Here is a 22,114-nt window from a genome sequence, read left to right on the forward strand (position 1 = left end):
TGTGCAGACTCTCGGGGGACAATTGCCCAGCCTTGTTCAGATACCAATCGTTCAGCTCGTTGGAGAAACCTTTTTGGATCGTATTTGATAGAAAAAAAAAACAATACGCCTATTTAGGATGGCACTTCAGGTAAAGCGAATTGCTTCCAATCCTACGCAAGTAGTTAGAACTCGGGGACAGCGAGATACCATTAAATCACAAATCAGTAGACGGCAGTCCCAACCAATCTGACAGCTGTTCAATTTAAAATCTGGATGGTGGGGGTGGGCAAGTTCGTCCAAGACAAGGGAGCCCGAGCCGGACTAAGTTGGGTTGGAAGGATTGTTTTACTGTCCTGACACCAAGTGGCATAGTCATCAAGTAGCACTATGAACACTTGACAAGATGAATTGTATACAATAGACATTGCGAGTCATTTTTCAAAAAGAAGAGTGACAGACACAATCACCATATTGATCGTTGAGAAGAAGTAGAAAGACATCAGAAATTTTGGACAGTAGACTTTAGCCTCCCCAAACAGAACTCAGAATTGAGTGGATTGTACGAAGAGACAAAAGACAAATGCAGATGTCGAGGAGATCTAGACCAGAGAGATCTACATGCAATATGTATCGGAATCTGGCCCAAGGCGCAGCCTTTAATGCAGTTGGTATGTAAAATCCCATCCATCCGTTACTGACGAGCCTCGAGGGCTGCTTTGATAGCTGATATCGTACATTTCAAAGTTAGTACTATGTCTATAAGGCTTAAACAAAAAGAAAAACGTGGCACAGGGGTTAAATGGATGTCAGTCGAGAAGCTTACCATCGCAAGTTGTCTTTGCATCGCCAAACAGCATCCTCGTGCCCGGCATGTAGAACATGGGGTTCGGCACGTCGGCGTAACCGCTTGCGAGACCTCTCTTCATCACAATGACCGTCTTGCTCTTCCACGCGTGCAGGACCGGCATGCCCGCGATGGGACTGCCCGGCTCCAGCGCGATCGGGTTGACCGTGTCGTTGGCGCCGATGACGAGCGTCACGTCCGTCTCGGAGAAGTCGTCGTTGATCTCGTCCATCTCCAGTACAATGTCGTACGGGACGCTGGCCTCAGCCAGGAGCACGTTGCACTGGCCCGGCATGCGGCCGGCCACCGGGTGAATGGCGAACCGGACGTTGATGCCCTTGCTGCGCAGGAACTGCGTGAACTCGGAGATGGCGTACTGCGCCTTGGCGACCGCCATGCCATAACCCACGACGATGATGACGTTTTCGGCGTTGAGGAGCGCTTCGGCCGTGTCTTCGACGTTGGTTTGCGTTATGGAGCCTTCCATCTTGTACTCGGTTTGCTGAGGTGCCGATATGCCGCCAAATAGGACGTTTGTCAGAGACCGATTCATTGCCACGCACATCTGAAGTTAGGTTGTGTCAGCAAATTTACGTTATGCCCAGTATCTGCTTCGTCTTTAGGGGGCTGCTTACAATATATGATAGAATGGATCCAGACACCCCTATGAGGGCGCCGACAGTCGTCAAAAGTGAATTGTCCAGCATGAAACCCTCGGCCACGAGAGCGAAGCCACTATAGGCATTCAGCACAGTGATTACAACAGGCATGTCTGCGCCACCGATGGCAGCCGTCGTGGTGAAGCCTTGGATGAATGACAGAACCGTGTTGGCGGCTAGTGCACCTGCGGCAACCATAGGTGCACCCGGTGCCATGGTCACGAAGGCACCCATTGTTGCCAAGTTCGTGCCCAGCATGCCAGCGTTGATGAGGTGACGGCCTGGAAGAATGATGGGCTTGGAAGACATCTTGCCGGCGAGTTTGGCAAAAGCGACTATGGAACCGGTGAATGTAATACCACCTGTTCATAGAGCATGTTAGCAATGTCGATACGGGGGAAAAGAAGAAAAAGAATTTTGCCATAAGAGGGCTCAAGATCAACGGCTTACCGATAAGAACACCCAGATATGCTGTTACGAGATGCAGTGTGGAAACATCATGTACGTCAGTCATGACGCTGCCGATGCTGGTCAAGACAGCAGCGAGACCGACAACCGAGTGCAGAGCAGCCACAGTCTGCGGAAGGTCGGTCGGGGTGATGCGCTTTCCGATCATGAACCCGGCCAATCCACCCATGGCCGCAAGTCCAACGAACTGTGTCAAGACCTCTGGGGAGAAACCAACAGCAAGCAGAGATGCAAGAACTCCGGATCCAACGCCGAGTATGCCCAATGAGTTACCCATGCGGGCGGTAGCCTGCGAAGCAAGACTCGAGATGGAGCTGATGCAAAGAACAGAAGAGACCAGGTATCCAGCCTGCACAAGACCCGCGGCGCCGGTGGAAGCTGCAGCAAGGAAACCACCGCCGAAAAGAACGGCAGGGATTCCGTACAGCCAGGGGTACTCTGGAGGATCAGTCGGACGTTTGAACATGTCAAGCATGCGCTTTGTGATTACAAAGCCACCAGAGACGTTCACGAATGCCAGCAGAACCGACAACGCACCAAACGCTTGTGGGATGGTGTGGGGGAAGAAGCCTCCGCCCAGGACGAAGAGACCTCCAATACCGACCATACCCGAGATGGCGTTGGTGACACTCATCAAAGGACTGTGCAGCGCGGGGGCGACATTCCAGACAGCACGATAACCAATCAAACTGGCAAGACCAAAGGTGAACATATTGCCCATAAAGGCTGGCCCAGTCAGCTTGCCGAGAGCCAGGGCAGCGCCCATGCCTCCAGTGACAGTAGCGACCTCCCGCGCCTCCTTCTGGAACGGGGTCAGGGAAACCACCTCGGCCTCTTTGGTGACTGGCTTGGCGACCGGAGCAGGGGGTGGAGCAGGTCGGGGAGCGGGCGGGAGAACCTCTCCCTTCTGCGTCACGATGGCACCACGAACAACCTCGTCTGACAGGTCGATTCCAAACTCCTTCTCAACGGGAGCCATGGAAAGCAGCAGCTTGGTGATATTGTTCGAGTACAGCGTAGACGACTGTGTCGGCAGGCGGGAAGGAAGATCAGTGTAGCCGATGATTTTGACCCCCTTGTAAGTTACCAGCTCTCCGGGCACCGTCTTTTCGCAGTTTCCACCTGCCTCGGCAGCCAAATCGACGACAACCGAGCCGGGCTTCATGGTCTCGAGCATAGACTTGGTGATCAGCTTGGGGGCGGGCTTCCCGGGAATCAGGGCTGTGGTAATGATGATGTCGACCTCGCGGGCTTGGTTGGTAAAGAGACGCAGTTGTGCTTCCTGAAATTCCTTGGACATCTCCTTGGCATAGCCACCGGCTCCGGAGCCGTCTTCTTGAACATCGACCTCAATGAACTCAGCACCAAGAGACTGGACTTGTTCACGGGTGGCAGGGCGCGTGTCGAAGCCTCTCACGATGGCACCCATGCGCCTGGCGGTTGCGATGGCACTCAGACCGGCCACGCCAGCACCGACGACCAAGACTTTGCACGGTGGAATCTTTCCGGCGGCCGTGACCTGACCTGTCAGGAAGCGGCCAAAGTTGTTGGAGGCTTCCAGCACAGCCTTGTAACCGGCAATGTTGGCCATGGAACTGAGAGCATCAAACACCTGGGCGCGAGAGATACGCGGAATCATCTCCATAGCAAATGATGTCGCCTTCTTTTCAGAGAGCTTCTGCACCAGTTCCTTGTTCTGTGCCGGCTGGAGGAACGAGATAAGAGTCTGGCCCGTCTTCATGCCCTCGGCCTCGCTGAGACTCGGACCACGGACTTTCAGCAAAATGTCGGAATTGGCCCAGACGTTGCCGGCATCCACCAGCTCGGCGCCCGCCTTCTCATACTCCTCATCGGGAAAGTCGGCCTCGGCGCCTGCACCGCGCTCGACAAGGACGCGTTTGAAGCCCTTCTTTTTTAACAAGGCAACATTCTGCGGCGTCAGTGCCACTCGTCGCTCGTTTGGGTAAGTCTCCTTGGGCACGCCGACGGTGAGCTCGGCGTAGGGCGTCGTAGGCGGCAGGACTTTAGTAGAGTATGCCGAATTGACCTTGATGACGCCCGTAGCTGGAAGCGCGGGAACAGTGGGAAGAACTGTGGCGTGCCGAATGCGCTGTTGACTTTTTGGAACTGCAACGAGGGCCAGCGAATGGCGAGAAGCAATGGCTCGGTGATGCCTGTTGCTCAGCGTGTTGTGCCATTGGCGGCGCTGCGTGCGCTGGGTGACGGGCGATGATACCGACGCACCGTCTGCCGTGAGACATGGTCAGTTCCAGAGCTTGGCTTTGAATAGTCTGACCTGACCGGTCGCCTTGGTGCCGTTGACGCAACGAGCAAAACTTACCCAAGATTGCGGAGAGCGCGGGCAGACCCGACAAGCCATGGCTATGGGCCACAGCGGCCGGCCGAACGAGTGTCCACGACATGGCGACAGCCTGCCCAATGGCTATTGCCGTAGGGGGATCAACTTCCGGATACAATGAGCTGTATGAACTAGATCATTTGCTGCGCGCCGAGGATCATGTCAGCGTGAACGGAAGAGCAACTCAGGATCCACAACCAGAGCTGTCGTCGGTGAGTCGATAGAGTGGGTGGGCTAAAAAAAAGCAAAGAGAAAAAAGTGATGAAAAAGCAATAATTGCAGCAGATCACATCTGGAAAATGCACCAGCCAGACTAATCCAAGCCCTAATGTCCAACGAAAGGTTGTTCAGTGTGGCGTACCTGAGCCCGTCGCAGAGCTTCTATCTGCAAGCTTGCACTATGACACACGCAGCTTTACTCTTGGCAGAGGACTCGGAAGACCGAATACGTCAAAGTAGGTACCTGTCCTACTATCAATGTGAAGCTGCGGTTCACTGCATCACACGCACCTCGATCCGGACATAAGGTGAGATGGTGTGGTGTGTGCGATGTATGGTTTGTTGACCCGAAACACAAAAAGAGGAGGAGAGGGAAATGGCAAGACCTGGAAGCTCATATGGATGGGATCGAACATGAGGAGCAAAGCTTTGGGTCAATTCATTTACCTGCATTGGCCAAGATGCGGGGAAAGCGGAAGCAGCACGTCTCAGGGTCTCGGCATCATCCCACCGAGCTATGGTTTGATGCAAACTCAAGCGCTTCAATGAACTTGCCCCCGCATCCTAGCTTGACGCGGCTTCTAAACGTACAGTCGTACTGCAGAACTACACATGGTGCAGCTAATGAAGCTTGCTGCTGGCGCCAACCTTGCAAGCTTGTTCAAGTTTTCCCCCAAGTGGGTGTCTCCAAACTTGAAAGCTTCGTGCTTCTGTCAGTCACGACCAACGGGGGCTTCCTGACGTCGTATTGCGTCTCACATTGCGGGGACATCAAGGTCCCCACGCCGATCCACAAGAGTAGGCACGGGGAGGGTCGACCTATCTGCATTGTTTATAAACAGGTCGGGACATTTATATTCAGCGACGGACAAAGCCGTTACCAGGAACGCCATACTCAATAGACAGGCAGATGGCATCCATAAATACATCTTCCACTTTTAATGCGCGACGGCCAATGCCGTTAACCAGGAAGTTGATATTCTTTGGCTGAATTGTTTCATCATTTAAGCCGGTCAATCTTCCAACTCAATTCCAATTTGCCTTTTCCATCCTTCATTGGTAATTAATCATCCCATCTTCCACTTTCGTTCGGGTTTCATTATTTGTTTGCCTAATAACTTTAACTTTGTATCTCTTGCACTTGATTTTCTTACTCTCATTTCTTGCAAAACTTTTAACGGATTATCGCCGTTCACAATCCACATCATCAACATGCACTTGCCTACCTTTTTCACAACCGCCGTCACCCTTTTAACCCTTACGCCAAACTACGTCGTCGCAGTTGGCGACCAATGCATAATCTCGCTTGTGCCAGACGGCGAATCGTTTTCCAGGGAAGTTCAAAGAGGCAACCCAAACAGTCACAAGGACTTTACATGGGGTAGATATAGCTTTAGTGTTCTCGTGAAGAATGGTTGCGCGGGGGAAAAGGTGTCCGGGACTATACCACCGGGGCATTTTGTGACAGTGGCTCATTCGGGTGCTATGATTCCTACTAATGTTTTGAGAGATGGTGACCCAAGTCCGCCATCAGCAGTTTATCCCCCACCAGCCCCTCATCCAGATGGGCGTGGGATGCGACATAGCTTGCAATCACAAAGTAGGGTGAGATGGAGATAGCTTGTCGTCGAATGGCGATGTCAGGAGGCCTTTCACAACCCATACTTGAGTACAATGCCTTAGCTTAGCATTGTGATAATAGGATGAACTTTTGCCAATACTTGCTGTTGCAATCCCGTGAAAGTGAACTAAGAGGATCGCTCGACTCTGGCCTATTGTCAAACGCAGAATTGGGATTGTATGTTGTGGAGGCAGGAGAACCTTGGCGTGTTCTCAGGCTGGGGGTACCTTTTTCACTGACGGTACTTTACGGCCCCACCTTTCCCGAGATGGGAAAAAGTTCCAATATGGTGGAACTCGACTTGTGGAGGCAATTGCAGAAGGAAAAAAAAGAAAAAAAAAAACAAGCTCCTTGTAAAGCTGATCGCTCATCTTGTATTTGCCAATTTTGACGATCAAACTGAATTTAACAAACATCAAGAAACACTCATCGCAGTTCTAGTCACCCTCAAGACCAATACACGAAACACCATGTCAAACAGCCCAACAACGCCCCCCGGCGCAACACAACAAGTGCCTCAACAAGACCAACAAACACAATCACACCCCTCCGCCGACCAGCTCCCGTTTCACGGCACCCACCCAGTCTACCACTACACGGCACTCGGCGTGGCCGGGCTCGGCCTGCTGGCGCTGGCCCTGCCGCCGCGCAACTGGGGCTTTCGCAGCACGCTGCTCAGCTCCTCCGTCTTCATCTCGTCCAACCAGCTCGCCCACGACTACACGGGCCGATCCTTCGTCCAGCGCTGGGGCGAGCGCAGCGAGAAGCTCGAGGCCGCTATAACCAGCGGCGATTCGGACGAGAGGCGCCGCATAAAGGAGGCCATACGCGCCGAGAAGCTCCGGAGGCGGGAGGGCCTGCCCGAGGAGGAGCGCAGGCGGCTCGAGGCGCTGGACCGGGCCAAGGACAAGAGCAAGAGCTCATGGTTTAGGGAGTGGGACGAGAAGGAGAAGCAGGCCCTGGCTGATGGGAGGGGCTACGGTGGCTTGATCATGGACACCGTCAAGGAGGCCTTTGGCGTCGAGGAGGAGAAGCCGCCTGCGGCCGACGCCAACAAGGCCAAGGAGGGCGCGGACAAAAGGCCGGATGTTACGAAGTGACATGTCAGCGTGGACGATTTGGAAATGAATGAGAGATGCAGGGCTCGGGGCTTTGTCCTCGGTACGTCGGCCTGGCATTTGATGTGTGCGGTTGATCCTAGAGTCGGACGCTGAGAACCTCCGCCAGATGTAATAATATTTATTCAAGATGAGATCTGTACAAGTAGTAGAACAAATACCCAAAGAAAGAAAGTAGTTCTGGAAGGAGATATCAAGTCCAAACTGCTCTCAGAGCACCCTGAAATAACCCCAGCAACCACACCATCCACTGCAGCTTTGAAGATGACATCACATAACTTCTTCCGTCCATCGGATGAATGAGAGAAAAGAGAAATGCCTTATTAAAATGCGTGAATTAGCCAATAGTAAAAACGCATGGCTTTGTATAGTCATACTAGCGACAAAGTCCTTGGAAATACACAGTTCGTAAGCAGTTCACAGACAGGACACCTCATAACGATAAAGCAAGATGTTAACAAATGCAACTGTATCAATCTATCTCGCATTGCTCAATTTTATCTAAGCATATACAGAGCCTACAATCCACTTCATACCATCCTTCAAGACCTGGCAACAGCCCTTGGCTCCCAAGCCTTGAGCTTGGACACCGTCCTGTAAAATAGCCAGTTAACTCACACGATCCTCAACAACCGAGCCACAGAAGACCGAGCTAAAACCCATAAATAAGGCCAAGAAAAAAAAAAAAGAAAGAAAAAACAACTTACGTGCTGTATGGCTTGTAGGCACCCCTCGTGGCCGTCAAGTTCCCCACGTGCTCCTTGGGCGCCCATGGCCGGTTGATCTTGGTCAGGGGGTCCTGAGTGGCGGGCGTGTCGACCATGTACGACAGCCAGGCGTGCCAGTGCGGCTCGATATGTGCGCTACATTGGTCTTTGTCAGTCACCATTGATATGTGATTGCGGCCTGTCCGAATACTAAAAAGGGGCAGCCAGAAAAAATAAGTCAACGTACGCGTCGTAATCGTGCTTCTTGTAATCAACCCATCGCGTTCGGACTGAGTGAGATTGGTGTTAGTAATGGACAGTCCAGGCTCCAACGGGCTGCTAGGTTGGATTGCCGATCGTTCAACCACAGTGGGAGCGGTTACGTACGCGGAAGCTCCTCGGCCATGTTCTCGTAGTACTTGTTACCGAACCTGTCGGTGCCGATCAGGGTACCGGCCTTGGTGTCACCTGTGATTTGCACATTGTTAGAATTCTGTCGTTCTTCCTCCCTTCCTTTGCCTCAATCCATTGACCCCTTCCCCCGCATGTGGTTGCCTCGGGACCGCCATACCGATGTACTATCAACCCAGGCAGCACGCGTGCGCCCTAGCTATCAGCAATTGTCCTTGGAGTTACCACAGGCCGAGTGAGCATCTTCGGCAAGAGGGCATACGTTGAGTTGATGCCAGTATTCCTATCCGCAGGGTTCGTATTGTCAGCAACCAAAGTTCGAATATGGATCAATTGAGCGGTCGTGTCGTGCGGATGTGGCTGCGGACCTTGAAACCAATGCGGCGCAAATAGCCAAAAGTTCTCGAAAGGGTCGACATGGTGGCTATGTGGTGGTCAATTGACCTTGTCGTCGAGGAGTCGGGCTTGCGGAGGATGTTTTTGTAGTTCGGTCGACACAAGAGGTGACGCAGGTACAGCTTAGCTCAGGTGCCCACGACGGCCAGTGTGGAGAATGCGAATTTCCAGACCAATTGCAGGCCTTGAATTTCCACTATGGACCCTAACCCTTAGAGGCAATGGCACTGAGGACCCTAACCCGCAATAGAAAAAGACATAGTCTCAACGACAAGCACGTCATGGACTTGCGACCCCTTCCGCTTAAACCCGCATCGATTCCATTATCTAAGCGGCCATGATAGTCCGGGGCTTTTCGAGGAGCGCCTCGAGGCTAAGGCCAACCTTGTCAACATCGCGTGCCCCCGTCCGAACACACACTCGACCCCAATGCCGCTCATTTACGGGCTCGTCCACTGCGGGAGCTGCGGCAGGGCCGGCGACTAATAGCCCGACGACCATGGCCGGCTTGCTGGCACCCTTCACGACCGAGCTCGACAAGATTGCACCTTCTTTTCGGATACACGGCTCGCAGATACGCATCCTGCAGACTCCTGCAGAGTTTTACGAGACGCTCAAGGACAAGATTCGGCACGCAGAGCGCCGCATCTTCTTGTCCACTTTGTACATTGGCAAATCTGAGAAAGAGCTGGTACGTGTGGCTGGAAATACAATCTCGCGGGAAAGATAGATGGTGAACAAAAGAGAAAAAGACAACGGGATGCGGTATGGACAAGAAAGCATTTTTGTTGACAATGACAACCTGTTGTAGATTGCTACACTACAAGAGGCATTGCGGGCAAAGCCAGAGCTCAAGATTAGCATCCTCACAGATGCTCTGCGTGGCAGTCGCGAGGCGCCGGAGCCTTGCTCTGCGTCGCTTCTAGCGCCCCTCGTGACCGAGTTTGGGGCTGAGCGCGTCGAAATCAGGATGTACCACACGCCGAACCTGACGGGACTGCGGAAGAAATATATACCTAAGCGGATCAACGAGGGTTGGGGGCTGCAGCATATGAAGCTGTACGGTTTTGATGACGAGATTATCATGTCAGGGTATGGCTCAAGATCTTTCAGGTCCACCTAGCAAGGCTGACTTTTGAGTATTGGCTAACATGATTGACCCCTTAGGGCAAACTTGTCAAACGACTATTTCACAAATCGCCAGGACAGGTATCACTTGTTCTCTTCCAAAGAAATCACCGAGTATTTCTGGGGTCTACAGAGGGCGGTGGGCTCTTTGAGCTTTCTTGTGCAGCCGTCTACAGAGTCACCCTCTGGTTTTGAGATGACATGGCCCGGAAGCAATCTTGCGCCTTCTCCTCTCGAAGAACCAGACAAGTTTGTGGCAAAGTCAACAACACTGATCAAAGACCTCATCTCGATGAAGTCCGCCAAATCAAACGCAGGCTCTGGTGACGAAGGCAGACAGACCGACACCTCGGTGTACCCATTGACCCAGATGTCTCAGCTCATGAAACCCGATGCATCGACAGAGCTGCCGGCAGTGACGCACATCCTCTCCCAGTTGGCGTCGCCTGCTCTGGCCGGCTCGTCATGGACGTTCACAGCCGGTTATTTCAACCCAGCACCCTCGCTCACCAAGCTACTACTCTCGGCGGCCCCTGGAGGCACCGGAACGGTGATTACGGCGTCTCCTTACGCAAACGGGTTCTTCCGCTCTCGTGGTGTCTCAGGGATGTTGCCGGACGCATATAGCCTCCTAGCACGGCGATTCCTGGACCAAGCCGAACGCCGCAAGGGCGGACAAGTTGTCGTGCTCAAGGAGTGGCGACGCGGCACATCCGGCGAGCCAGACGGCTGGACGTACCACGCCAAGGGGCTGTGGGTGACGTTGCCAGGTGGTCAGGACATAGGCCCATCCCTGACTATGGTGGGCAGCTCCAACTATACAAAGCGCAGTTATAGCCTTGACCTTGAGGCCAACGCGATGATTGTGACCACAAACGATGGCCTCAGGAGGAGGCTGGCGGACGAGCAGCGATGGTTGCAAGACTACGCCGCACCGGTCACGATTGATGACTTTGCAAAGACGGAAAGGAGGGTTAGTTTGAAGGTGCGGATTTCTATGTGGATCGTGTCCTTGGTAGGTGGTGCCTTGTAAGATGGGACTTGACATGCATTGGATGGCATGTGAGTCAATGGTTATTTGTACAACATCATAGAACGTGATACCCCTTCGACTCTTAAAAAAGTAATACATCAATGGGACATTAGAACCTTGGTACCACGTGGCAATAGACTCCGGAGGACTGGACTGACGATGTCATAGTCCCTCGCTGAACGTAACATGAGACTAAAAAGTTGGAGTGGCAGCATGCATTCGAAGCTAGACCCGTCTATATTCAGTGGGTGTGGCACACTGGATGTCAAGAGGATCTCACAACTTGATTGTCTGATTCAGCACGGTGATTCTCTCTGACATGCACACTATTCAGGCCAGTCTGTCCTAAACTTATTCTCTCTCAATTTTTTTGAGGGAGGAAAAAAAAAAAAAAGAAGAGTGAGTGACTGACAGGATGCGAAACAGAGAACACGTGTCGAATATCGACTCGAACCGGGAGACCACCGGCGAGGAAAAACTATTCCATTCCATCAAACCGTGTCACCCACGAAGCGAGTGATTGGTTGTCCCAGCTGGAGCTCAACATTCGAGGTGGAGCCAAGGTCTGGCATCCACCCGCAAATTATCTCTGCACTCGGGAGCCGGCAAACAGGACCGGAGAGGCAAGCTAGGCTAGACTACCTTGGGTCTGGCATATCAGCTTGGCTTGGGGGGGAGTAAACGCTGGAGAAAACAAAGCAGGGGGTATCGATCTAGACTAAGATCGCATTTCGTGCACGCGTCCTTTGTCCTGTTCTCAACATTCTCATCCCGTCCCATACCATCCCACCCACAAATTTTGTCGCAGGGGGGCAATCCTGTTCATTCTTTTTTGTCGTTTTATTTTTATTTTATTTTCTTTCCTAACGGCGCTCTCATCGGGACTCGAACACGGCGATTGACGGCATAGGCGCAACGGCACTGGCTAATCAATTCACAGCCTCTGTAAATCATCCCGGGTCCGGGGAGCGGCTTGCAGAAGAAGGTCAATGGCTGGCGCCACGGCAACTTTCTATTAGACTTTCTCGGGAGAGGCAAGTTGAGCACGAGATCAAAATCCCTCCTCCCTATACCTAAGAAGCAAGCACTTAGCCAGGAGACCACGTGACGTCATGAAGTTCGCGAAGGAGCTTCAAAGGGAATTAGTGCCCGGTATGTTTCTCTTGTTTTTGTATATTTTGTTTATTTTATTTTTTTAGGCCTCGGAAAAAAACTCCAGACGATTTCAATCTGATGTTTTTAGAGCATTGTTTATTTAACCATAATTTCTTTTGCTAACAATCTAGTACAGAATGGCAACAAGCATATCTCAACTACAAAGAAGGGAAGAAGCACATCAAGGTCGTCGCTCGTGCCATCAATCGAGCCAAGGGGAAAGGTTCACTGACACCGAACCTTGCCCGACGATCACCATATGGTCTACCTCCCCACCCAACCCCCATCTTCTCACCCAAACGCAAACAAAATAATCATGTTCGCTCTTTGGCAACCAGAGAGTCGGGTCAGGATGAAGAGGGTGGCACTGGAAAGGCCTTGTCTGCCACTCGTTCGCAGTCGACCCCAGCTCCCGGGCCGTCCATGACCAAGAATGTCCCAGCACCGTCCCCGGCTCTGGACATCGCGCCCCGAAAGGGCCAAAAAGATGGCCGCTTGGGTGAGACGCAGCTGCTCAAGGACTCATGGAGCAGCGACGCACACTATGGCAGCTTCGTGCCTACTCCTCTGGCTGCTCCTCATCCGGATGATCCCCTGACCCAGTCAACATCTTATCAAAACAACTTCGAGCTCCCGGCGCCTGCCATGAAAATTCCCTCAAGGACCGAGAATTCTAACAAGCTTGCACCAATGTTGTCAAACCCATTTCAAAGAAGTCACTCGACGCAGTTTCCTGTTGATGGGCCTCGTCACGGTTCGGTTGAAGACTCACAAAAGTCCCCTCGTCAACGGCCCGCCAGTCGCCGGCCCAGCACTTTTGCAAAGAATCCCGGGGAGGAGGATCCCTCTGCAGACACTCTGTCGAGACAGCGCCTGCAACACACGATGTCTTACCCAACGCCGCGCGGCAGCTTGACACGCAAAAAGTCAATCTCGCCCAATACTTCGGCCGAACAGGAAGCCATCGAGCTCGAAAACCACTTTTTCTTTTGGCTGGACGGCCAGCTGGCAAAGGTTGACAAATTCTACCGGGAAAAGGAAGCCGAGGCGGAGAAGCGTCTGGTTGCTCTCCGGGAACAGTTGCATGTTATGAGGAGTCGACGCCTGAATGAAATAGAACAAATGAGGGAACGTCGCCGCGCTGCATCCGGAGGCAACGGACGCTCTACTGAAAACAGCCCAGGGAAAAAAAACAAGGGGGCGAACGACAGCTCGGATAACTCATGGCTCAACCAAGGGTGGTTGCGGCAGTTGCGACCAGCAAAGGCTAAGCTCCTCGAGATAAGCCACCCTCGACCAGGACCCAACTCCAAAGCACTGCAGAAGATGGCGCAAACGCCACGCATGAAAGGCTTGCAGGTTCCCTCAAACAGGGACTATACCCGCCGCCCCGTGGCTGAGGATGTTCCATACAGGACCGCCAAACATAAACTAAAGCTGGCCCTGCAGGAGTTCTATCGTGGCCTGGAGCTGCTCAAGTCATTTGCTCTGCTCAATCGAACCGCTTTCCGCAAGCTAAACAAAAAGTACGACAAGGCTGTCAACGCCAAGCCTGCGTACCGTTACATGCACGAGCGCGTTAATGATGCCTACTTTGTCAAGTCCACGGTATTAGACGCGCACATCGCCGCCGTCGAAGATCTCTATGCGCGCTACTTTGAGCGTGGAAATCACAAGATTGCCGCAGGCAAGCTGCGGAACCTCAACCGCAGGCCGGCAGATGAGTCTGCCAGTGCCTTTCGCAGCGGCCTGCTCATCGGTGTGGGACTTGTGTTTGCTATCCAGGGCGGGACTTATGGGTCCGAGCTCCTATTTACCAAAGACGATACGTTGAGAGAGCAAACATCATACCTCATGCAAATCTATGCCGGCTATTTCCTGATGCTCTATCTTTTTGTGCTCTTCTGTCTGGATTGTCGGCTATGGACAAAGAGCAAGATCAATTACCAGTTCATATTCGAGTTTGATCCGAGGACACAACTCGACTGGAGGCAGTTATCCCAGTTCCCGGCTTTCTTCCTGCTGGTCTTTGGAGTCTGTATCTGGGCCAACTTCTCTCGATTTGGACACCATGAAATGTACCTCTACTTCCCCGTCATCTTGATTGGGCTCACTTTTGTCATCCTATTCATCCCTGCGCCTGTGTTTTATTGGCGAAGTCGGCGATGGTTCTTGTACTCTCATGTAAGTCTTGGGGTTCAGAAGAGTCTTGAGCGGGCACCAGCCGATAAAGCTTTGTCAACTAACAACCTACCTGTCTCATAGTGGCGTCTGCTTCTTGCGGGCCTGTATCCTGTCGAGTTTCGTGACTTCTTCCTTGGCGATATTTACTGCTCCCTAACATACGCTATGTGTGTGAGTAACAGAGTGCCTTTCTGCCCCATCTTGATCTTGTGGCAGGCACCGAGGACTAATCGCCTCGCAACCTACGCAGAACATTGAGCTCTTCTTCTGCCTCTACCACAACCGCTGGAACCAACCCACACAATGTAACTCTAACCACTCTCGACTCCTCAACTTCTTTTCGGCGCTGCCACCTATTTGGCGTTTTCTCCAGTGCATCCGGCGTTACTATGACACGCGGAATGCTTTTCCCCATCTCGTGAACTGTGGCAAGTATGCTATGAGCATCATGGCTGCTGTATGCCTCGGTCTGTACCGCCTGGATAACACGCATACGAACCTGGCGCTTTTCATTACTTTTTCCAGTATCAATGCTATTTACTGCTGTAAGTTGTTTGATTGCAGAAAAAAAAAAAAAAAAAAAAAAAAAAAAAAAAAAAAAAAAAAAAAAAAAAAAAAACCTTTGTTGCCGTCTAGTCTTTCTAACTTTCTGTTGCAAAACATCAGCGTTCTGGGACATATTCATGGACTTTTCCCTACTTCAGCCGGTCACCAACAACAACTTTCTCCTTCGCGACCTTCTCGGGTTAAAGAAGAAATGGCCCTACTACACCGCCATGGTGGTAGACCCTATTCTCAGATTTGCCTGGATATTCTACGCTATATTTACGCACAACACACAGCACAACACCATAGTTTCTTTCCTTGTTGCTTTCAGCGAGGTGTCTCGCCGTGGAATGTGGACCATTTTCAGGGTCGAGAACGAGCACTGCGGCAATGTGGCGCAGTACAAGGCCAGCCGCGACGTGCCGCTTCCCTACAAGCTAGCGGGCGAGGAGAGCAGCAGCGGCAGCGGCGCAGATGAAGGACTACTGGCCGACCCAAAGACACCGGGTAAGGGCTGCAGCTCAGGCATTGACGTCGAGAGGTCCCCGGCAGCTGCTCGCCCGAGCTCGCTCGCCAGACACGGCTCAAGAGCGTCGGCGGCTGAGGAAGGAAGGGCCGGGGACACCGCAGGAGGCGAGGTACCCGGCGATGCGACGCTAAGGAGGAGGATCACGCGAGCCGACACCATCGTAGGGGCTCTCTCGCGGCACCTGGCAGAGGCGCACAAGCAGGACTTTGAGAAGCGGCGTAAGCCTCCTGTCAGTCCGGCCGAGGACGAGGACGAGGAGGAGATGTATCAGAACATTGGGGGAGTGGCGGTTTCTAGCGACGTGGCTGTGGAGGAAGAGGATGACACGGATGATATGGAGGGCGGAGGTTCGTTCAGTGAGGATGACAACAGGGAGGAGGATGGAAACGACCAGAGCGATGGGGAGGAGAATGAGGCGGGGCAGGTTGACACCGAGGTGGTCGATAATGGGAAAGATGCCGCGGGGAAGCAGAGCGAGTCTTGAATAGAGGCGCTGGTGTTCGTTTAAGGCTTCTTTGTGGTAGAAGAACTGAAGCGAGGAGCGAAGGCAAAAGGTCTTTATATAACGCGTGACTTGTGAGCCATGATTTATGGATAGAGATGTTTATCACCAGAAACAGCATTAAGCGTCACGAATTAGAACAGAAATAATTACAAGGCATAGATCTTGACGCTTTTGTTGTTGTGGTCTGTATCCATTTGTTTGGCACGGCAAAGCCAGAAACGACGACAGAGCGGACGTCGAAGCATCGCCTAAAGCATTCTCGAGCACTCGCTAATGACTTTTACAATGTAAAAACAGAGCTGCAAGCATTTGTTAACGTATTGGGAAGATAATGTTGGCCTTGGTTTTCACAAAGGCATGAGAAGCCTGTCTGCGAGTCATGGCAGTATATATAAAGATGCAGCAACCAATCGATTATACACAAGTTCAAATCGGATATGGTGTAGTGGCTAACATACGACGCTCTCAATCCGCTTCAGGATCCGTCGTGCCCGGGGTTCGATTCCCCGTATCCGAGGCATAAACTACCTTTTTTGCATTTTTTGATAGATCAAATTCACTTTTAGTTTACGTCTTTGAGGTCCGCGGCGACTGTTGAGTATAATTTGTGGCTTTTTTCTTTTTTTCTTTCTTTTTTTTTTTGTTATCGAGTTGAAAACACAGTCTCTAATACAGCACGGGCCGTTGTCATTATGTTTGTGCCAGTCTGCGTCCACCAGCTCAAAATCGTTGCAACATCTCATTATACCATCCGCAAATCAGATATTAAAACAACCTGGTGACCTGGTTTAAGTAGGTCTTTTCTCAAACCGTTTCCGCGACGGACTCCATTTTTTGCCCTTGGCTCTTGTGGCTATCCTCGACTAGTGCAACCTCTGAATCACTGCCGTCTCTTGTGGAACAGCCTCGGCGGCGTTTTGGTCTGAATGCTTGGGCTTTAATGTGTCAGGAGCACGAGCGTGGCCTTCAATAGCCTTATCCTGCTCGTTTGGTACACTTTCAGCCAAGGTGCGGGAGCTGGACCTCGGAGCTGAAGGGCTCAATATGGATCCCGAGCCAAAAACGGGCGATACAATGTCAAAGGTTGATCATGAAGAAGCGTGTATATCAATCGAAAGTGCCACGAGGTAGAGTCCATGATGTCTTGAAATATCGGGCATGCTTAACTTAAACTCAGTGGTTGCAGATATGCGCCTGTTTATTCTATAATAAGTCGGCACAGTGTGATCCGTCCAGCTAGGCGGCGATTGTGTTGGTGATGCTAGAAAAAAATGGACAGAATAGTAATAAAACGGAGACCTAGTAATCGTCCTTGCTTAAGAGAAGCTTATGGAGAGCCTGAGAGAATTCGGTACCGCCTGTAGGGCTGCAGGCGTGCTTTGGACTGGAGGACTGCGCACATAACCCAAGAAGTTGGTGCTCATCACCTAGCCTGCCTGGAGTGGTTGTATCGAGATTTGCGGTCACGCAGGGTATATCCTCGGACTTCTGAAGCATATAGGGCTAGAGTGGTGGCCATGAAGGACTTGCTAGCCCAGACGTTGCTAGAAAATCAAACGCGCGAGAAGATATCTAAAATCGCCACACGATTGGCGCTGCTCTAAATTCTCCTGTAGCGTCACTCGAAGTACAGCTCTGCTCATATTGAAGGATTCGTCATAACCGGAATGTCAACAATGAGATTTGATTTTGTGGCTCGTCTTGAGAGGAATCTGATGTGAAATGTGATGCTAAAAGGAGATGTTGCCAGTAGCACACGCAAAGGGTGCTCACGTCCCGGAAGAAAGCTAGCCTAGCCTGGTCATGATGGACTAATCTGCTGGGGAGGCTGCTTAAAAGCTTCCCAAGTCTTTAAGAGGAGAGTATTTTGCATTGCGTAGGCTATGCCTATGAGCCAACAGGCCATGGCAAAGACCTACTCCAAGCAAACAGAAGCGTCCTTGTGGCTCATTGGTGCAATGTTCCAGCTACCATAGCCCATACCTTGGCAAAGATAATTTTCAGACATCCCAAAAATTGGAAAGTAAGGTCAACTGCAATGAATAATAGCACTGGAATTATGTTTGTGCTGTAGAACATCCATCTTGTAGTTAACCCGGACGTGCCAGAGTTGGGGATTTTCGAATCAGTTGAGTCTGTACGCAATATTTAGGGCTTTTGACTGGAAGCTGACAGTATCAGACCAAAGACTTTTTTTTGCAATAAAAGAGTGAGTTTTTGACCAACCGTTCAAATCTCGCCCACCACTGAAGAACCATAACCACAAGCTCCACCACCAACAAACAGCAGCAAAATAACCAAAAGAAAAGCCACAATACACATGGACGGCGTTACGGGTGGCGCCATCGCCATGATAATTCTCATGATCCTCCGCATCATCTGGGACTTTTGCGGCATGTGCAGCCATCCACAAAGGGCCAACATCCAAGACCCGAGCAATATTGAAATGCAAGACATGAGCGGCAAGGAGAGGCCGACTTCGACCCAACACGATGCCCTGATGGACGAAATGGCCCAGCAAGAGGCCAGGAACAACACCTCTCGACCGGATCCTTTTGCCTGGAGCAAGCTGATGCAGGTGCATCACCGCCCTTCCCTCCCGGTCGCCTCTGTTCCAAGCAGCCGGGATGTGAGCAAGGGCAAGGGAAAGGGCAAAGAACCGCTTGTCGCCCCACCACCGCGGGTGTTCGACTGGACGGGAACAAACGCCATCAGCGATGAGGAGCTTGACAATGCCGGCGAAGGTTCCAGCAGGGGCGCGCCTCGCCGTTCAAGATATAGAAACAGCCACTACTACAACTGGGTGTGATCTCGGAAGGTCGAGATCTCGGTCAAAAACAGGGCAGTCGAGCCTCAAAGACAACTCTTGGAAGTGGATTCTTCTCTACTTTTGCATCTGCAATCACGCAAGTAGGCTTGAGGATTCCGGTTTTCTTTGAGTTTTGACGAAAGAGCAAGGCTGACTTTCGGTCTTCCATTTAGCAACGGCGACAGGCACCTCATCGAGCGCATAATCCCGGTGGCTATCAAGAGCTAGCTCACGAGTCATAAGAAACACATCAAAACCGAGACTCTTCGTACCATGCCCTGCTTAGTCTCTAGAGAGTGTTTTGAAAATTGGCATCACACCAGCTCTTGCGGCGTTTTGCAACAGAAAAAGGGCGTCTTATGACAGTGCATATGGCACGAAGGGATCGGGACAAGGAGCATTAGCACGTTGCCATGTATGCATACTTGAAATCTCCAGAAGAGATGGATGCTTCGATTTTCGGCGTTACCAAGTGCCTGTACCTCGAATGAACGGAAAAATAATCTCTTGTGAATAATTCTGCGATATTTGGGGACCATGGGGGAGACAAATCAAAACGCTGTACTAGACTCTGAGTAGGAGTGAACCTCATCCAGCCAAAAAAAAAAAAAAAAAAAAAAAAAAAAAAAAAATTGTACCTGGCAGAACTGAAATGGACAAGATGACTACATGCGGCGTGCTACGTAGGGCCGCATTAGCTGCTTTTATGTGATGGGGTAATATCTATCATATGCAAAATGAGTAGTGGTTGCCTAGCAAGAATAAGCATAAACTCCAATGACCCTAGGTTTCGGCCCCCGGTCAAGCGCCAACAAGGGTATGGACATGCACCTTGCGGAGGGATACGGAGTGATATTGACTATTATTGTCCGGATTTCTCCTAAAATACAAGAGTAGATTTGGTTCGTTTTTTAAGAGGAGCTAGGACACTCGAGTAAGAAAGCCTGCAGAGCAGACCTAAAATAAAGATCACTTTCACCTAGTAACCAATCCTCGGCATGCTCATTTAGTGCAGTATCTCTTCCAATGCAGGGTGCCCTTGTTCGCAGGTGGGGCAATGAGTCAAGGTCATTGATGGCGGGGAGACTAGACGCGTCCTGCAGACGCGACGGCAAAAATTTATTTGTCTACCCCTCATGACGACAATTTTTTTTTTTTTTCTGCCTTACAAAAAGTTGGACGAGTATTCAACAATTCGAGTGCGCACAAGTCTTGGAATTATTATTGTGGCATCTTATACTTACTTATCTTTTGATACCCTATTATACTTATCTTTTTGCTCATAGCTACATCAATTGTACCTGTGTTATCAGTCCTTTGACCCTCCTCCACCAAGATCGAGGCGACAGAACACCTCTGGCACGATGAAGTATATCGTGGTCAATGGAGGTAAATACTCAGCCATATCCGTACAAGTCAAGCTATTTATATGTACAGCATTTACTAAGACCGACTGCAGGTGTCATTAGTGGGGTGGGCAAGGGCATTATTGGTATGTCCCGATTGCCTCATATGACGGGATTACAATAGGTCGATTAAAGACTAACAAAGATGCAAAGCCTCGTCCACTGGCCTGCTTTTGAAGTCTGTCGGCCTCAAGGTCACAGTAAGGACTTGTTGCCCCTCTGTAGCTCGCTGACTGGTTTACTGGCGATGCTGACGTAGTCATTTAACAACGCACTAGGCCATCAAGATTGACCCCTATCTCAATGTTGATGCGGGTACCATGAACCCCTTGGAGTGAGCACCAACTCGCTTCAGACCCTCCTACTTCATGCTCGCTTCCGCGTGCTGATAAAGTCAAACAACGCAGGCATGGAGAATGCTTCGTCCTGTCCGACGGCGGCGAGGTCGATCTCGATATGGGAAACTACGAGAGGTATCTCAACGTGACATTCACACGCGGCCACAACATCACAACCGGACAGATCTACAAGGAGGTCATCGACAAGGAGCGCAGAGGCGACTTCCTCGGCAAGACCGTCCAGATAGTACCACACATTACGGATGCCATACAGGAGCGCATCGAGCGCGTCGCGCGCATTCCGGTCGACAACTCGGGACAGGAGCCAGACGTTTGCATCATCGAGCTAGGAGGTACGGTCGGTGACATCGAGTCTATGCCCTTTGTCGAGGCACTCACCCAGCTGCGCCACAAGTACGGTCGCAGTGGCTTCTTCAGCATTCACGTCTCGTTTGTACCCGCCATTCATGGAGAGCAAAAGACAAAGCCCACACAGCACTCGGTCAAGACGGTCCGAAGTGCAGGCCTCATCCCTGACTTGCTGTGCTCCCGCTGTAACAAAGACCTGGAACAAAGCACAGTGAACAAGATCGCCCAGATGTGCCAGCTCGAGCCCGAGCAGGTTCTTGTCGTTTATGACATGCCCTCAATTTACCAAGTCCCCATGCTGCTCGACAAGCAAGGTCTGGTAACTCAACTCAAGGCGTCTCTCGGCCTTGATAGCATCCCACGGGACCCAGCTCGCCTGCAGCATGGGTCAGAGATGTGGAAGGTCTGGAAGGACACTGTCGGCGCCATGGACAGCGAGGGCAAGGTAACCATTGCCTTGGTAGGCAAGTACACAGAACTGCACGACTCTTATCTTTCAGTCATCAAGGCATTGGAACACTCGTCTATGAAATGCAGACGCAAGCTCGACTTGCAATGGGTCGACTCGGAACATCTTGAGCCCAAAACCGACAAGAAAGAATTTGACGCGGCTTGGGAGAAGGTCAAGTCTGCGGATGGAATTCTTGTTCCCGGTGGCTTCGGAAACCGAGGCACCGAGGGCATGATTGCGGCAGCCAAGTGGGCTCGAGAGCAGAGCAAGCCTTACCTCGGAGTTTGTCTTGGCATGCAACTTGCTGTGGTGGAGATTGCTCGGAGCATGTGCAAGCTTGAGGGCGCGACGTCAGAGGAGTTTAATGGACTGGCGGAGCACAAGGTGATCATATTCATGCCGGAGATCGACAAGACCACCATGGGAGGCACCATGCGTCTTGGCCTGCATGACACCCACTTCCAGCCTGGTAGCGAAGGCAGCAAGATCCGCGCCCTCTATGGCAACGGTCCCGTTGCAAGCGAACGCCACAGGCATCGGTATGAGGTCAACCCGCAGTATATCGACCAGCTTGAGAAGGAGGCTGGCCTCCAATTCTTGGGCAAGGACGACAAGGGCGAGAGAATGGAGATTGTGGAGCTCAAGGGTCACCCTTACTTTGTTGGTGTTCAGTACCACCCCGAGTACCTCAGCAGGGTGTTGGACCCGAGTAAGCCGTTCCTCGGTCTCGTCGCTGCCGCTTCGGGATGCTTAGAAAAGGTCACGGCCGACGTGCTGGCGGATTACAAGAACGGTGTCAATGGCGTCAACGGCAACGGAACTCACATTTAAGGCGTTTTTTTTTTTTTTTTTTTTTGGGGGGGTGGGGGGAGTCCAA

The 22,114-nt window shown here is 51.6% G+C and overlaps 8 protein-coding genes across 8 annotated transcripts; 6 read left to right on the forward strand and 2 right to left on the reverse strand.

The window, feature by feature from the left end:
• Window positions 1-673: 673 nt before the first annotated feature.
• On the reverse strand, window positions 674-4,376 carry PpBr36_02449 (uncharacterized protein; the record flags this gene model as incomplete). Its single annotated transcript, XM_029889630.1, has 5 exons — window positions 674-705; window positions 806-1,391; window positions 1,462-1,847; window positions 1,936-4,200; window positions 4,295-4,376. The coding sequence occupies 5 exons, from the start codon at window positions 4,374-4,376 to the stop codon at window positions 674-676; spliced, it is 3,351 nt and encodes a 1,116-aa protein (XP_029753244.1).
• A 1,367-nt stretch (window positions 4,377-5,743) lies between these two features.
• On the forward strand, window positions 5,744-6,151 carry PpBr36_02450 (uncharacterized protein; the record flags this gene model as incomplete). Its single annotated transcript, XM_029889631.1, has 1 exon — window positions 5,744-6,151. The coding sequence occupies one exon, from the start codon at window positions 5,744-5,746 to the stop codon at window positions 6,149-6,151; it is 408 nt and encodes a 135-aa protein (XP_029754162.1).
• Window positions 6,152-6,622: 471 nt separating this feature from the next.
• Window positions 6,623-7,252, forward strand: PpBr36_02451 (uncharacterized protein; the record flags this gene model as incomplete). Its single annotated transcript, XM_029889632.1, has 1 exon — window positions 6,623-7,252. The coding sequence occupies one exon, from the start codon at window positions 6,623-6,625 to the stop codon at window positions 7,250-7,252; it is 630 nt and encodes a 209-aa protein (XP_029754161.1).
• Window positions 7,253-7,812: 560 nt separating this feature from the next.
• Window positions 7,813-8,807, reverse strand: PpBr36_02452 (uncharacterized protein; the record flags this gene model as incomplete). The annotated part of the gene is made up of 6 exons (XM_029889633.1): window positions 7,813-7,864; window positions 7,978-8,133; window positions 8,225-8,267; window positions 8,365-8,445; window positions 8,614-8,671; window positions 8,757-8,807. 6 exons carry the CDS (start codon window positions 8,805-8,807, stop codon window positions 7,813-7,815), a joined length of 441 nt encoding a protein of 146 aa, XP_029754160.1.
• Window positions 8,808-9,121: 314 nt separating this feature from the next.
• Window positions 9,122-10,945, forward strand: PpBr36_02453 (uncharacterized protein; the record flags this gene model as incomplete). Its single annotated transcript, XM_029889634.1, has 3 exons — window positions 9,122-9,475; window positions 9,596-9,876; window positions 9,952-10,945. The coding sequence occupies 3 exons, from the start codon at window positions 9,122-9,124 to the stop codon at window positions 10,943-10,945; spliced, it is 1,629 nt and encodes a 542-aa protein (XP_029754159.1).
• Window positions 10,946-12,057: 1,112 nt separating this feature from the next.
• PpBr36_02454 (uncharacterized protein) lies at window positions 12,058-15,843 on the forward strand (the record flags this gene model as incomplete). The annotated part of the gene is made up of 5 exons (XM_029889635.1): window positions 12,058-12,097; window positions 12,237-14,284; window positions 14,366-14,455; window positions 14,535-14,829; window positions 14,951-15,843. The coding sequence occupies 5 exons, from the start codon at window positions 12,058-12,060 to the stop codon at window positions 15,841-15,843; spliced, it is 3,366 nt and encodes a 1,121-aa protein (XP_029754166.1).
• Window positions 15,844-18,184: 2,341 nt separating this feature from the next.
• On the forward strand, window positions 18,185-18,673 carry PpBr36_02455 (uncharacterized protein; the record flags this gene model as incomplete). Its single annotated transcript, XM_029889636.1, has 1 exon — window positions 18,185-18,673. The coding sequence occupies one exon, from the start codon at window positions 18,185-18,187 to the stop codon at window positions 18,671-18,673; it is 489 nt and encodes a 162-aa protein (XP_029754165.1).
• Window positions 18,674-20,037: 1,364 nt separating this feature from the next.
• On the forward strand, window positions 20,038-22,068 carry PpBr36_02456 (uncharacterized protein; the record flags this gene model as incomplete). The annotated part of the gene is made up of 5 exons (XM_029889637.1): window positions 20,038-20,062; window positions 20,133-20,165; window positions 20,233-20,279; window positions 20,358-20,413; window positions 20,487-22,068. The coding sequence occupies 5 exons, from the start codon at window positions 20,038-20,040 to the stop codon at window positions 22,066-22,068; spliced, it is 1,743 nt and encodes a 580-aa protein (XP_029754164.1).
• Window positions 22,069-22,114: the final 46 nt, after the last annotated feature.

Source organism: Pyricularia pennisetigena, chromosome 3, assembly GCF_004337985.1.
Source record: "Pyricularia pennisetigena strain Br36 chromosome 3, whole genome shotgun sequence".
NCBI lineage: Eukaryota > Fungi > Ascomycota > Sordariomycetes > Magnaporthales > Pyriculariaceae > Pyricularia > Pyricularia pennisetigena.